The 15,079-nt window shown below is 40.6% G+C and overlaps 1 protein-coding gene across 50 annotated transcripts in view; it reads left to right on the top strand.

Moving 5' to 3' along the window:
- The window catches only part of LOC126939504 (uncharacterized), a 557,395-nt gene that overhangs the window by 445,749 nt on the left and 96,567 nt on the right, over positions 1-15,079 (top strand). For all 50 annotated transcript variants that reach the window (XM_050764859.1, XM_050764858.1, XM_050764860.1 and 47 more), the window contains 4 exons: positions 3,004-3,108; positions 3,883-3,936; positions 8,535-8,639; positions 11,825-11,878. In XM_050764859.1, coding sequence (XP_050620816.1) covers positions 3,004-3,108; positions 3,883-3,936; positions 8,535-8,639; positions 11,825-11,878 — 318 coding nt within the window. The remainder of the gene's footprint in view (positions 1-3,003; positions 3,109-3,882; positions 3,937-8,534; positions 8,640-11,824; positions 11,879-15,079) is intronic.

Here is a 15,079-nt window from a genome sequence, read left to right as displayed (position 1 = left end):
ATCTCCATACCGTTTTCCATAAAAGCTGTACTAATTTGATTTTGTATAACTTTGATAGAAAATATGAACTAAAGTTAATAAGGAATACATGAAGGCATTGCTGAGAAGTGCTAAGAGGTAACCATAGTTAAATATCATTAAAACATAATAGCAACCTTTCATATGATTATATGATATTCTTCAGTTGGACCAAATTGGGAGATGCTAAGACTCATGTACCAGAAGAATGAAAGCATAGAGACTTAACCGTGTAGTCCAAGAAAATGATTAAGTGTTCTAGTGTGGATGCAGAAAGAAGTGAGGTTGTGAACTTACAGAAAAGTGAGAGAAGGGGAATGAAATTCTCTATAAAGATATAACAGGTGTGGTATGAGAAAGGAAGTAAAATAAATAGAAGAATTACAAGGTATTGGCCAGAAGTCAGCCCGTTAGAATTTAAGGTTTTAGAGGTAAAGCATTTCTAGGTGATGACAAAGTCCAGAATGTGTCCTTGACAGTTAACTGACGTAGAATTTAAGAGATAGTCATTGAGGATAAGAAAGTCAAGAAATTTGGAGGCCAGTCATTGAATGAGTTATCTGAATGAAGGCTGGAATTCCTTATAATGATGCCAGGAGTTTTGGAGGAAGAAGACGACTATGGGTCATGGGACAAGCTCCTAAAGTGACCAAGAAGCCAGTGGGTGGCAATAAAAATAAGAGATAGTCATTGAGGATAAGAAGGTCAAGAGATTTGGAGGCCAAGTCATTGAATAAGTTATCCATATAAAGGCTGGAATTCCTTATAATGATGCTAGGAGTTTTGGATGCAGGAGAAGACTATGGGTCATAGGACAAGCTCCTGAAGTGACCAAGAAGCCAGTGGGTAGAAATAAAAAGAAAGCCAAATTCCATAAATCTCAAAAGAGAAGAGGTTTGGATTTGGTTGGAAGGCAGCGGTTGCAACGTAGGAGAATGCCAAGCCGTGAGACAATTAGGACATAGAAAAATGAGCAGTCTTGGTGACAGAACAAGACTCCATCTAAGAAGGAAGGAAGGAAGGTAGGAAGGAAGGAAGGAAGGAAGGAAGGAAGGAAGGAAGGAAGGAAGGAAGGAAGGAAGGAAGAGGGAGGGAGGGAGGGAGGGAGGGAAAAATGAGCAGTCTTATCTCAAAAATAAAAGCAAGTAATAGAAAATTATATTAGGAAGAGGCAAAGTTCAGTTAAAAAGGACAGTTAAAAGTCTGTAAAGAGACTAAAGATACAGAGAAATTCATATTAACTGAAATATTAATTTCAGAGTGAACTATGAGAAGGGTTGACAAGAAGCTAGCAACAGAAAGAAAAATGTCAAGGTAATAAAACAATAGACTAGAGAGGGCAAAAAATTTGAAGGGGTTTTCATTCCAAAAAATGAGAGCAATATGGATAAAAGATATAGTTAGACCATGCTCCTGAGGCAGAAGCTCCCATGTCTTGTCAAAACCCTGATCAAGTTAGCAGACTGGGAGCTTGCTCTTTTGTGTCTGAAGAGTCATTCCTTTGGCTGGTGACAGGGGGATATTAGAAGCCCCAGTGGTCCAAGTCTTCACAAAAGAGTTCCGAAGCATCTTGGGGAAAACAACCCTTGTGCACATTTCCTCCTAGGCACTTGTGCAGATGACTGGCTAACTCTCAAGACATTCCCCTCTCAGTGGAAAAACTGCATTGTGGTGCCAGAGGACTAAAAGCAAGAATTTTCTTTTGCTGGAATTGGAAAGGATTGGGACATCTGATTTGTCTGCCTTAAGTGCATCTTTAGCTTTTGTTCCCTGCCAAAAGAGCTACTGTAAACATGATGAACATTCATAAAACCCACTGGACTTTCTGTAGGAAGTATGGCAAGTTCCAACCCCATAAAGTGACAGTCTAAGAAGGGCAAGGATTCTCTGTATGCCCAGGGAAAGCAGTGTTATGACAGGAAGCAGAGTGGCTATGATGGGTAGACTAAGCCGATTTTCCAGAAAAGCCTAAAACCACAAAGAAGATTGTGCTGAGGCAAGAGTGTGTTGAGCCCAACTGCAGATCTCAGCGAATGCTGGCTGTTAAAGAGAACTGAAAGAAGCTAAAACAAGAAAGGGCCAAGTGATTCAGTTCTGAGCTTCATCTTTGGTTTTATTAAGAAAACAGTAAAACCTTGAGGTTATGTTCAAACAATAAATAAAGAAATTGCATCTTCAAGCAGAGAAAAGAACCATGAAAAGAGCCAGAGAAAAGAGCCATGGTGAAGGAAAATTGTACACAGTCATCCTAAGAGCAGACTGGGAGATGGTTGCAGGGGCAAAGATAACTGATGATTTCCACTCTCATAACCAGGAACTAAAACTAAGTTTGTTACCAAAGAAATTTGTTAGCTTTGTGTCTTATTCATGCTTGTGATAGTTTGGTTTTCACCTGTCTGTTTCCCTCTAGCACTTTACATTAAAGTTCTAAGAATAAAAAATCTCTACATGCTAGTGTTCCTGTGGCACAAAAAAAGAGGTGAGCTTGAGAGGTTGCATCTGACTTCCTAGCCACCCTTAAGGAAGGAAGCACAAGAAATTCACTGTGTATTACAGCTACCAAGAAGAGGAAAGCAGACTCACCAAATCCCTGAGGCATGACAGAGAGCCAGACCAGGTTAAGATAGAAGCCCCTAGAGAAAGGCCCTGTATGATGCCAAAACATGCAATTAAGAAAATTTTGCACAATCGAGATTCCAATGTTTGCACAAAATTCTATTTTAAATGCAGTGTTTCCCTTTCTGATACATTCTCTCACTCTATCTATTTAATGGTGAATGTTTTTATCTAATGGCTTACAGCCTAATTTTCACCATCATTGTTTTAGAAAACAGCTCTAAGATTATGTCTGAGCAATAGCTGGCATTATTGCCAGATTTATGTCATTAATGTTTAATCAGCAAATGATGCCACATGAACATTTTTCTTAATATAGAATCATCATTCTTCAAACTTTAAACCACTTTCACTTTTTACTTTTTAAAGGTGAGAAGGTTGATGCTAGGAACCTGGAAAATTTTCTGGAAAATATGGGGATAAATCTCACAGAAGATAAAGGCATGCAACTGCTGAATAATCTTCCAATTGATGGTAAGCATTAAAAATATCACACAACCAGGCGTAGTGGCACATGCTTGTGGTCCCAGCTACTCAGGAGGCTGAGGCGGGAGGATTGCTGGGGCCCAGGAGGTCAAGGCTGCTTTGAGCAGTGATCACGCCACTGCATTCCAGCCTGGATGACAGGGCAAGTCCCTGTCTCAAAAAGTTTAAATTTAAATTTTAAAAATCGTAGTAAAGCCAGATGCAGTGACTCACACCTGTAATCCCAGCACTTTGGGAGGCTGAGGTGAGAGGATCGCTTGAGTTCAAGAGTTCAAGACCAACCTGGGAAACATAGTGAGACCCCATCTTTACAAAAAAAAAAAAAGTTTAAAAAGTAGCCAGGCACAGCTGCACGTACCTGTAGCCCCAGCTACTTGGAAGGCTAATATGGGAGAATCACTTGAGCCCAGGAGGTGGAGTCTATAGTGAGCTGAGATCCTGTCACTGCACTCCAGCCTGGGAGACAGAACAAAACCCTGTTTCAACAACAACAAAATCATAGGATTCTTTGAAGAAGGCCGAGCATATGAACTTTTGTGACTAATACTCCCTATGTAAGGAATGTTCCATGTCCCTCCAACAAAATGATTTCATCAAATTGAGAACTGTTTCCATTCCTGAGTTTTATTCTTGAAAATGAAAAAGTATAAATTTCTGGAATAAAATATTTTAAAATGTACATTCTGAAATTATGTATGTTTTGTGCTATTTTTTAAATATCTACATTGCTACCTGAGACTTGAATTTTTCTCTGTCTTACAGCCAAAGGAAAGGTATATGTGAACAGACTGATGAAAGAATTGAGAGGTCTTGAAGGTGAGTGATAAGTAAGATAAAAAGGCAGGTAAAACTGAGGTCCTCAAGCTTTACTGTTGTTTTCAAAAACCCTTCCTATTTCACAATTTTCAGATTATTAATCCTACTGTCCCAACTGTTTATTAATTCATTGTTTATCCTTATGTGCTTTAAGCACACTGCAATCACTAAAATGGTTTAACTACAGTAGACTCAAAAACAGTGGTTCCCAAATAAAGTTGTGCATCAGAATCACCAAGAAAAAAACACTGTTTTAGCATTCAGATCACTAGGCCCTTTTTCTGTCATACTGATCTTGGATTTCTAGAGCTAGTACCTAGAAACACGTTATTAAAAAGTTTTGAGGAGGAGGGACCAAGATGGCCCAATAGGAAGAGCTCTGGTCTACAGGTCCAGCAAGACCATCACAGAAGGTGGGTGATTTCTCCTTTTCCAATTGAGGTACCCAGTTCATCTTATTGGGACTGGTTGGGCAGTGGGTCCAACCCATGGAGGGCAAGCAGAAGCAAGGTAGGGCATTGCTTCACCCAGGAAGTGCAAGGAGCCAGGGACCTCCCTCCCCACATCCAAGGGAAGCCGTGAGGAACTGTGCTACCCCGCTGGGTTACTACACTTTTCCCACAGTTTTTGCAATCTGCAGATCAGGAGATTCCTTCATGTGCCTACACCACCAGGGCCCTGGGTTTCAAGCACAAAACTGGGCAGCTATTTGGGCAGACACTGAGCTAGCTGCAGGAGTATTTTTTTGAACCCCAGTAGTGCCTGGAACCCCAGTGAGACAGAACCATTCACTTCTCTGGAAAGCGGGCTGAAGCCAGGGAGCCAAGTGGTCTCGCTCAGCAGGTCCCAGTCCCATGGAACCCAGCAAGCTAAGAACCACTGGCTTGAAATTCTCACTGCCAGCACAGCAGTCTGAAGTCAAACTGGGATGATCAAGCTTGGTAGAGGGGGGAGCGTCTGCCATTATTGAGGCTTTAGTAGGTAGTTTTACCCTGACAGTGCTAAGGAAGCTGGGAGGTCTGGGGTGGGCACAGCAAAGCAGCTGTGGCCAGACTGCTTCTCTAGATTCCTTCTCACTGGGCATGGCATCTCTGAAGGAAAGGTAACAGCCCCAGTCAGGGGCCTACAGACAAAATCCCCATCTCCCTGGGACAGAGCACCTGGGGGAAGGGGTGGCTGTGGGCCACAGCTTCAGCAGATTTAATCATTCCTGCCTGCTGTCTCTGAAGAGGGCAGCTGATCCTGACAAGAGGGATTCTCCTAGCACAGCACACCAGCTCTGCTAATGGACAGACTGCCTCCTCAGGTGGGTCCTTTACCCCTGTGCCTCCTGACTGGGAGAAATTGCCCAACAGGGGTCGACAGACATCTCATACAAGAGAGCTCCAGGCCAGTGCCCCTCTGGGACGAAGCTTCCAGAGGAAGGAGCAGGGAGCAATCTTTGCTGTTCTGCAGTCTCCACTGGTGATACCCAGGCAAACAGGGTCTGGAGTGGACCTCCAACAAACTTCAGCAGACCTGCAGAAGAGGGGCCTGACTTTTAGAAGAAAAACTAACAAACAGAAAGCAACAACATCAACATCAACATAAAGGACCCCCACACAAAAACCCTATCCAAAGGTCATCAGCCTCAAAGATCAAAGGTAGATAAATCCACAAAGATGAGGAAAAACCAGCACAAAAATACTGAAAATTCCAAAAATCAGAATGCCTCTTCTCCTCCAAATGATCGCAACTCCTCTCCATTAAGGGCACAAAACTGGATGGAGAATGAGATTGACAAATTGACAGAAGTAGGCTTCAGGAGGTGGATAATAGCAAACTCCTCTGAGCTAAAGGAGCATGTTCTAACCCAATGCAAGGAAGCAAAGAACCTTGAAAGTAGATTACAGGAACTGGTAGCTAGAATAACCAGTTTAGAGAGGAACATAAATTACCTGATGGAACTGGAAAATACAGCCCAAGAACTTCGTGAAGCATACACAAGTATCAATAGCTGAATCGATCAAGTGGACGAAAGCATATCAGAGATTGAAGATCAACTTACTGAAATAAGGTGTGAAGACAAGATTAGAGAAAAAAATAATTAAAAGGAATGAACACACCCTCCAAGAAATATGGGACTATATGAAAAGACCAAACCTATGATTGATTCGTGTACCTGAAAGTGATGGAGAGAATGGAAACAAGCTGGAAAACACACTTCAGGAAATTATCCAGGAGAACTTCCCCAACCTAGCAAGACAGGCCAACATTCAAATTCAGGAAATACAGAGAACACCACTAAGATACTCCTCGAGAAGAGCAACCCAACGACACATAATCATCAGATTCTCCAAGGTTGAAATGAAGGAAAAAATGTTAAGGACAGCCATAGAAAATAGTCAGGTTACCTACAAAGGGAAGCCCATCAGACTAACAGTGGATCTCTCTGCAGAAACTCTACAAGCCAGAAGAGAGTGGGGGCCAATATTCAACATTCTCAAAGAAAAGAATTTTCAACCCAGAATTTCATGTCCAGCCAAACTAAGCTTCATAAAGTGAAGGAGAAATAAAATTCTTTCCACACAAGCAGATGCTGAGGGCTCTGCTTCCTCACCAGGCCTGCCTTACAAGAGCTCCTGAAGAAAGCACTAAATATGGAAAGGAAAAACTGGTACCAACCACTGCAAAAACATACCAAAATATAAAGACCAATGACACTATGAAGAAACTGCATCAACTAATGTGCAAATTGAACAGCTAGCATCATGATGACAGGATCAAATTCAAACATAACAATATTAACCTTAAATGTAAATGGGCTAAATGCCCCAGTGAAAAGACACAGATTGGCAAATTGGATAAAGAGTCAAGACCTGTCAGTGTGCTGTATTCAGGAGACCCATCTCACATGCAAAGACACACATAGGCTCAAAATAAATGGATGGAGGAATATTTACCAAGCCAATGGAGAGCAAAAAAAAAAAAAAAAAAGCAACGGTTGCAATGCTAGTCTCTGATAAGACAGACTTTAAACCAACAAAGATCAAAAAGGACAAGGCTATTACATAATGGTAAAGGGATCAGTGCAACAAGAAGAGCTAACTATCCTAAATATATATGCACCCAATACAGGAGCACCTAGATTCATAAAATGAGTTCTTAGAGACCTATAAAGAGACTTGGACTCTTACACAATAATTGTGAGAGACTTTAACACCCCACTGTCAATATTAGACAGATCAATGAGACAAAAAATTAACAAGGGTATTCAGGACTTGAACTCAGCTCTAGACCAAGTGAACCTAATAGCCATCTACAGAATACTCCACCCCAAATCAACAGAATATACATTCTTCTCAGTGCCACATAGCACTTATTCTAAAATCAACCACATAATTGAAACTAAAACACTCCTCAGCAAATGCAAATGAACAGAAATCATAACAAACTGTCTCTCAGACCACAGTGCAATCAAATTAGAACTCAGGATTTTAAAACTCACTCAAAACCACACAACTACATGGAAATTGAACAACCTGCTCCTAAATAAAGAAGTTATTTACCCAACTACCCATCAATGATAGACTGGACAAAGAAAATGTAGCACCATGGAATACTGTGCAGCCATAAAAAGGAATGAGTTCATGTCCTTTGCAGGCACATGGATGAAGCTGGAAGCCATCATTCTCAGCAAACTAACAGAAGAACATAAAACCAAACACCCCATGTTCTCCCTCATAGGTGGGAGTTGAACACATGGACACAGGGAGGGGAACATCACATACCAGGGCCTGTCAAGGGGTGAGGGGCAAGGAGAGGGAGAGCATTAGGACAAATACCTAATGCATGTGGGGCTTAAAGCCTAGATGACAGGTTGATAGGCGCAGCAAACCACCATGGCACATGTATACCTGTGTAACAAACCCGCACGTTCTGCACATGTATCCCAGAACTTAAAATAAAAAAGAATAAAATGAACAGAAAAAGTGTCCCGGAAGATATTGGTCAACAGATATAAAGTCATAGGTTGGAGGAATAGGTTCTGGTGTTCTATTGCCGAACAAGATGGCTATATTTAATAATAACGTATTGTGTGTTTTAAGCTACAATAATGCGTTTTGAATATTCTCACCACAAAGAAATGATTAATATTTGAGGTGATAGATATGCTAATTACACTGATTTGATTATTCCACAATGTTTACATGTATCAAAACATCACATCATACCCTTTAAAATATACAATTATTATTTGTCAATTAAAAATATAAAAATTTTAAAAATATTTCCAGAGGACTATGATGGAGTAAACCCATGGACTTTATTTAGTTATTTATTTTTCTCCATTATTTTAGCAAGTTTCAGACCCTATTATGCAGACACATTTATAAAGGCTGATTTTAGTCTTAGTTCTGCTAAAAGCAATAACAGAATCCCACAGCTCAGGGTTTAGAAATTCCTGACTTAGATACTAAAAACCATGTTTACTTGAATAGTTTCATTGTTCTTTGCCCTTCTTTCTACATATAGAATTGATGCCTAGGTGTGAGCTAGAATTACCCGCTCTTTATATCATTACAAATTTTCTTGTGTTCATCCCCTTATTTCTTAAGGAACAAAAGTGTCTTCAGATAAGATGGAAATTTTCATGAAAAGCATGGGAATTGATCTCAAGGAGAAAGAAATCCAGGCACTGAAGGACCACCTACCAGTTGATGGTGAGAGTTTTGAATATCAGTATGCTACCCTTAGTAAACCTTTGAACATGAAACTAGTAGTGGGGCTGGAATAATTGAAGGGGCTAGAATGATTGAAGATAGGATACATATGAAAAGAAATGAAAGAGTAAGACCTTCCCCATAACTACCAAACTGAACCCAATGACTACCGCTTGGGAAGAATCACCAAGAATACTGCCAACATAAATGGCAAGTGTCAACTCACTATGTAACACCACAGGAAATGCCAAGATTTAACAAGAATACACAGGACATTAATCTTTTAGTCCCTAATGGTAATCCAGTGTTAAATAGCAATGACCAACACTGTGTAGTCCTGACACATGCAAGGCACTCTTCTAAGCACTTTCATTTATCAACTTATTTAATCTTGCAAACAACCCTAAAAGGTAGGTTCTGTTTTTATCCCAATTCTACATATAAGGAAACTAAGGCACGAAAAAGTCAAGTCACTTGCCCAAAGGCAGAGAGCTAGTAAATGATGGAACCAGGAAAAGAACCTAGGCAATCTGGCTCCAGAATCTTAACCACAATGCTATACTTCCATGAGCTAATAGAATTAACAGATTTTAAAAGGTATATAGTAATGTTACAAATGAAATTAATTAAACTTGGCATATTTTAGATGGTCTTATGCTAGTGGAACTGAGAAAAATTCATCAGGAAATTTTGGGGGACTACTGCTCCAGAAAGGAAATCATAAAAATATATGATTAATACAAGTCAGTGAATACTGTATATGTTTTTCTAAATCAGTAGTACCTTTCATTCTTCCATTCTATCAACTTTAAAGACTATGATGCATCAGGCACTGTTCTAGGTCCTTGGTACCTTTGCCTTAATAAGTAAGCAGTTTTCAAAACATGACTTTTTCTTTTGTTTTTAAATCCCTTCTATAGCTCTTTCAATCTACCAATGCAATAAATGTAGATACTTGTGGTTGCCCTGTTGTCCTAGTATCTTGGAACATCACCAGCACAGTGATTTAAAGTGTGAGGCCCTTAATATAATTCCTATAATATAATATAAATGTAGAATAGCTTGTACATCTGTTTAACCATCTGAGATAGGATAGAATATTGTTTCAGAACCTAATGGGCCTCAGTGGAGCTAATTGGAGACATAGAAAGGGAAGAGTGTGGTGGCATGTTATTTACAGGCAAACTTTTATCCAAAAAAAGTTCTTCCTTGTCCTATTTAAAAGTTATAATGGTAACCATATTACTACTACTAATAAGGTATTATAAAACTATAAAATAATACCAGTCTAGATGCAGTGGCTCACCTCTGTAATCCCAGCACTTTGGGAGACTGAGGCAAGAAGATCTCTTGAGACTAGAAGTTCAAAACCAGCCTGGGCAACATAGCAAAACCTCATCTCTAAAAATTATTTCTTTTAATTATCCGGGAACAGCCAGGTGCAGTGGCTCACACCTGTAATCCCAGCACTTTGGGAGGCCAAGGCAGGTGGATCTCATGAGGCCAGGAGTTCAAGACCAACCTGGGCAACACAGTGAAACCCCGACTCTACTAAAATTACAAAAATTAACTGTGCATGGTGGTACATACCCATAATCCCAGCTACACAGGAGTCTGAGGCAGGAGAATTGCTTGAACCCACGAGGTGGAGGTTGCAGTGAGCCAAGATCATGCCACTGCACTCCAGCCTGGGCAATGGAGCAAGACTCTATCTAAAATATATATCCAGGGATGGTGGTATGTGCCTATAGTCCTAGCTACTTGGGAGAGTGAGGCAGGTGGACTGTCCAGCCTAGGTGACAGAATGAGTCCCTGTCTCAAAAAAAAAAAAAAAATACCGGTAAAAGAATGTCATAATTGCTGGGTGTGGTAGCTCACACCTGTAATCCCAGCACTTTGGGAGGCCGAGGTGGGTGGATTACGAGGTCAGGGGTTCGAGACCAACCTGGCCAACATAGTGAAACCCTGTCTCTACTAAAAATGCAAAAAATTAGCTGGGCATGGTGGCGGGCACCTGTAATCCCAGCTACTCAGGAGGCTGAAGCAGGAGAATCGCTTGAACTTGGAAGGCAGAGGTTGCAGTGAGCCGAGATAATGCCATTGCACTCCAGCCCGGGCAACAGTGCGGAAAAAAAAAAAGATTATCATAATTTTAAAAGTATTTTAAAAGAACAAACAAATATAAATTCTGTATCTAAGAATCTGGAATATAATAATTTTAAAGCTAATTCATTATTTATAATATGTTTGCATTTTGCTAGAACTATAATTTAGTAAATGTTTATGGAGCATCAATCTTGTGCAAACCATTACACTAATGCCTAGGTGATACTAAGAACGCAAAGTGATTCTTGGTATCTTGTCCTCAGATAAACTTATAGTCTTAGGAATATTACAAATAATACAATAGTGTAAACATATTTGACCAGTGATGAATTGACACCCTTGACCAAGTCATAAGTAGAAAATGAGTGTGTCCTTCAGCAGCTGTAAAGTTCCAAACTGATTCTTGCCTATGAGAGTAATAACATCTCTTAACTACTAGCTTAACCTCCCAATCCAGTGTCTCTCAAACTTGCAGTCTTACAAACTGCTTAAAATTTATCCGCTGACTTCCAGTGACTTCAGACTTCAATTTGAGAAATACTGATCAAAGAAACTAAGTACATGGTCTGTGAAAATATATTTTAATTGAGAATGGTCATGGCAAAATAAAAGTTTTGTCATCACAAATGGACTTTAACTGGATATATCAACATGACAACCTAAGAGCAACCAGACATTGATACCAACACTCTAATCTTTTAGTGGATAGCTTAGTGCCAAAGTCATCATAAGACTAAAGGTAAAGTCAGCGTTGACAAAAATGGAAATACCATTTTTAAACAAAATTTTTTAATTCTCAAATTTCCAACCCCTGAATAGATTAACTTACTAGATAATAGATTGTCTTGAAGGAAAGAAGAATGCTTTAAGCTTTACTCCTGCATTGTGAAATGTAGATTTTTATTGTTTATAGGATAAATAGTAGTAGCTATATTAATTCAATTCATGAGCATTGGACTTGGAAAAATGAACTTCTAGGGAAATATTTTGGAATAATTGACTTTTCAGTTTCTATTTCAGAATTTAAGGCCCTTATATCATTTTTCCATAAATCTTTTTGACGCCTTTTTATCTTAAAGATAATGGGAAGACTGATTTGAATACGATGATGGATGAAGTTAAAAATGTTACAGGTGAGTGAGATGTTACAGTAAATACTGCATTGTGTGATCTTAAAGTTTTATATGGAACTATATTTTTAACCCAATAATGTTTCTTCCACTCATTTATTTAACAATTATTTATAGAGTATTTACCACATGCCAGACATTGTTCTAGGCATATAGGCTACATCAGTAAATAGTACGAAGGTCGCTGCCTCCTGGAGCTTAGATTCTAACGGGGGAAATAAGCAATAAACAATAAACATTAAACATAAGTACATTATATAATATGTTAGAAAGTGATATATGCTCTGGAAATAAGTGAAAAGTAGATAAAGGAGATTGGGAGAGCAGGGTGTGTTGGGGAAAGAGGCAGGTGTGTTTTTAAACAGATAATCAGGCCTTCTTGAGAAGGTGACATTTGAGTAAACACTTGAAAGAGGTGAGGGTTTTGAAATGTGGGGATTTCTAGACAAAAAGTGTTTCAGACAAAGGGGACAAGGACAAAGGCAGGAGCATGCCTGGTATATTCAAAGAACAACAAGAAGGTCAGTGTAGCTGAAGCTGAGTAACTAAGTAAAAAAGTAATAGGGAGACTGGACACGGTGGCTCACACCTGTAATCCCAGCACTTTGGGAGGCCAAGGCAGGCAGATCACCTGAAGTCAGGAGTTCAAGACCAGCCTGGCCAACATGGTGAAACCCCATCTCTACTAAAAGTGCAAAAATTAGCCAGGCGTAGTGGTGCATGCCTGTAGTCCCAGCTACTCAGGAGCCTGAGGCAGGAAAACCACTTGAACCCAGGAGGCAGAGGTTGCAGTGAGCTGAGATCAGGCCACTGCACTCCAGCCTGGGTGATAAAGCCAGACCCCATCTCAAAAACAAAGTAATAGGGGATGAGAAGAGAAAAGTAATGGGTGCATTACTTATTTTTGAAAACCCTGCAAGGACTTGGGCTTATTTTCTGAGATAAACAGAAAGCTATTGTAGGGTTTAAAACCAAGGTGTAATATGATCTGACCTATGTCAGGGGAGAGGGGAGGGGAGGGGAGGAGAGACGGTAGGGGAGAGGGAGGGGAAGGGAGGGTAGGAAAGAGGGGGGGAGGGGAGGAGAGGGGAGGGGGAGTGGAGATGGGAGGCGAGAAGGGGGAGGGAGAGGGGAGGGGAGGAGAGAGAAGAGAGGGAGAGGAGAAGAGGAGAGGGGGAGTGGAGATGGGAGGGGAGGGGGGAAGAGAGGGGAGGGGATGGGAAGGGGAGAGGAGGGAATGGGGGAGGGGAGGGGGAGGGGAGGGGGAGGGAAGGGGAGGGGAGGGGAGAAGAGGGGAGGGGAGTGGAGATGGGAGGGGAGGAGAGGGGAGGGGAGGGGAGGAAGCAGGGAAACCATTTTGAGGGCCTTTAGAGTAAGCAATGTTAGGGATGCTGGTGACATAACCAGAGTAGAAGGCAATGGCTGGATTCTGGACACATTTTTTAAAGAGTCAAAAGAATTTTCTGGAGGATTAGATACAAAGTACTAGATAAAAGAAGAAGTCAAGAATGGTTCTAAAATTTTTGTCTTGAACAACTAACTAAAAGGATAGTCTTGCCATTAACTGAGATGAAAAAAGTTACCAGTAGTACAAGTTTGGGTGGAAGAAAATTAGGAATCCAATTTGGGACATTTTGAGATAACTAATAGACCTCCAAATGCAGATGTCAAGTACAAGCTTACTAAACAGATTCAAATTCAAGAAATATATCTTGGGTAAAAATATAAAATTGAAAGTCATAGGCATATAGATGGTATTTAAAGCCATGAGATTGAATGAATTCACTCAAGGAGTGAGTATAAGTGAAGAAGAGAAGAGGACTAAAGAATGAAACCTGGAGTACTTCAATATTAAGAGGTGCTAAAGCAAAGAAGATGAGGAGTAGCCAGTGATGTAGGTGGAAAACCAAGATAATAAGGTACCCTGAAAACCAGATGAGGAAGATTAAGTTGGGTACCCCCAGAAAACAAACCCTGAAATGAGGATTACATATACAGGTAGTTTGCTTGGGAAGTGAGCTCAGGGGAGCAGAGAAGTGAGACATAGATAAAAGCAGCCAATAAAGTGTTTATCAAACAAGTTACCATTGCAGGTAACTGGAGCTTAATCGCACTGGGGAATATCTGGTAAATGACATGACCTCAAGAGAGGGGTAATAGAGCTAGGTTATTTTCACACCAACTCATATCAGTCATTGGTTAAAAACTGCTTAAGGGGCCAGGTGCGGTGGCTCACGCCTATAATCCCAGCACTTTGGGAGGCCGAGGCAGGCAGATCACGAGGTCAGGAAATCAAGACTATCCTGGCTAACACAGTGAAACCCCATCTCTACTAAAAAAAAAATACAAAAATATTAGTCAGACGTTGTGGTGGGTGCCTGTAGTCCCAGCTACTCGGGAGGCTGAGGCAGGAGAATGGTGTGAACCTGGGAGGTGGAGCTTGCAGTGAGCCGAGATCACGCCACTACACTCCAGCCTAGGTGACAGAGCAAGACTCTGTCTCCGGAAAAAAAAAAAAAATGCTTAAGGGAGGGGAAAGCAGTATTATTCTGCTGGCATTTCTACCCATCTAAGCATAGGCAGTGTGGACTCTGGCAGCTGAAGAAATCCCTCAGACAAAGAGATACTAGTAACTGAAAGTGAAAGTGAACAAGCATGCATTGATATGAGGGGATATGAGCAGGGCATCTATAGCATCTGCTACAGTTACCAGACAAGAAGGCAAATCAATAGTCAAATGCTGCTGATAGGTCAAGTAACATGAGAACCGAGAATTGACACTTGCATATAGCCACACGGAGGTCACTGGTGATATCCAAAAGAGAAACTTCAGGTAGTGAGATGGAAAGAAGCCTAAGTGGAATGAGTCTGAAAGAATGGGAAGATAGGATTTAGAAACTGTGTGAATATCTAAGGCGTTTCACTGCAAAAGAGAGCAAAGTGGAATAAGGGGATAAGTAAAGTGTTGAAAATGGTGGTAAGAGAAGGCTTCTTTTTTTGATTAAAGAGATGAAGTAGTAATCAAGTGAAAGAAGAGGAAATAGTGGTTTGAAAAGAGGAAGGAAGGTGTGAAGTAGTTGTAAAGAAGAGTAGGAAAATTAAGGAACCAGCAAAGTATAGTATGATTGCTCCAGGGCATTAAAGACCCACTTGAGGTTCACGATCATCAATGTAAAGTGAGGACAGTCAGCATAGTTTGCTTTA

The sequence above is a fragment of the Macaca thibetana genome, chromosome 16 (genome assembly GCF_024542745.1).
Source record: "Macaca thibetana thibetana isolate TM-01 chromosome 16, ASM2454274v1, whole genome shotgun sequence".
Lineage (NCBI taxonomy): Eukaryota > Metazoa > Chordata > Mammalia > Primates > Cercopithecidae > Macaca > Macaca thibetana.
The sequence above is the reverse complement of the archived record's forward strand: the minus strand, read 5'-3'. Positions and strand labels throughout refer to the sequence as shown.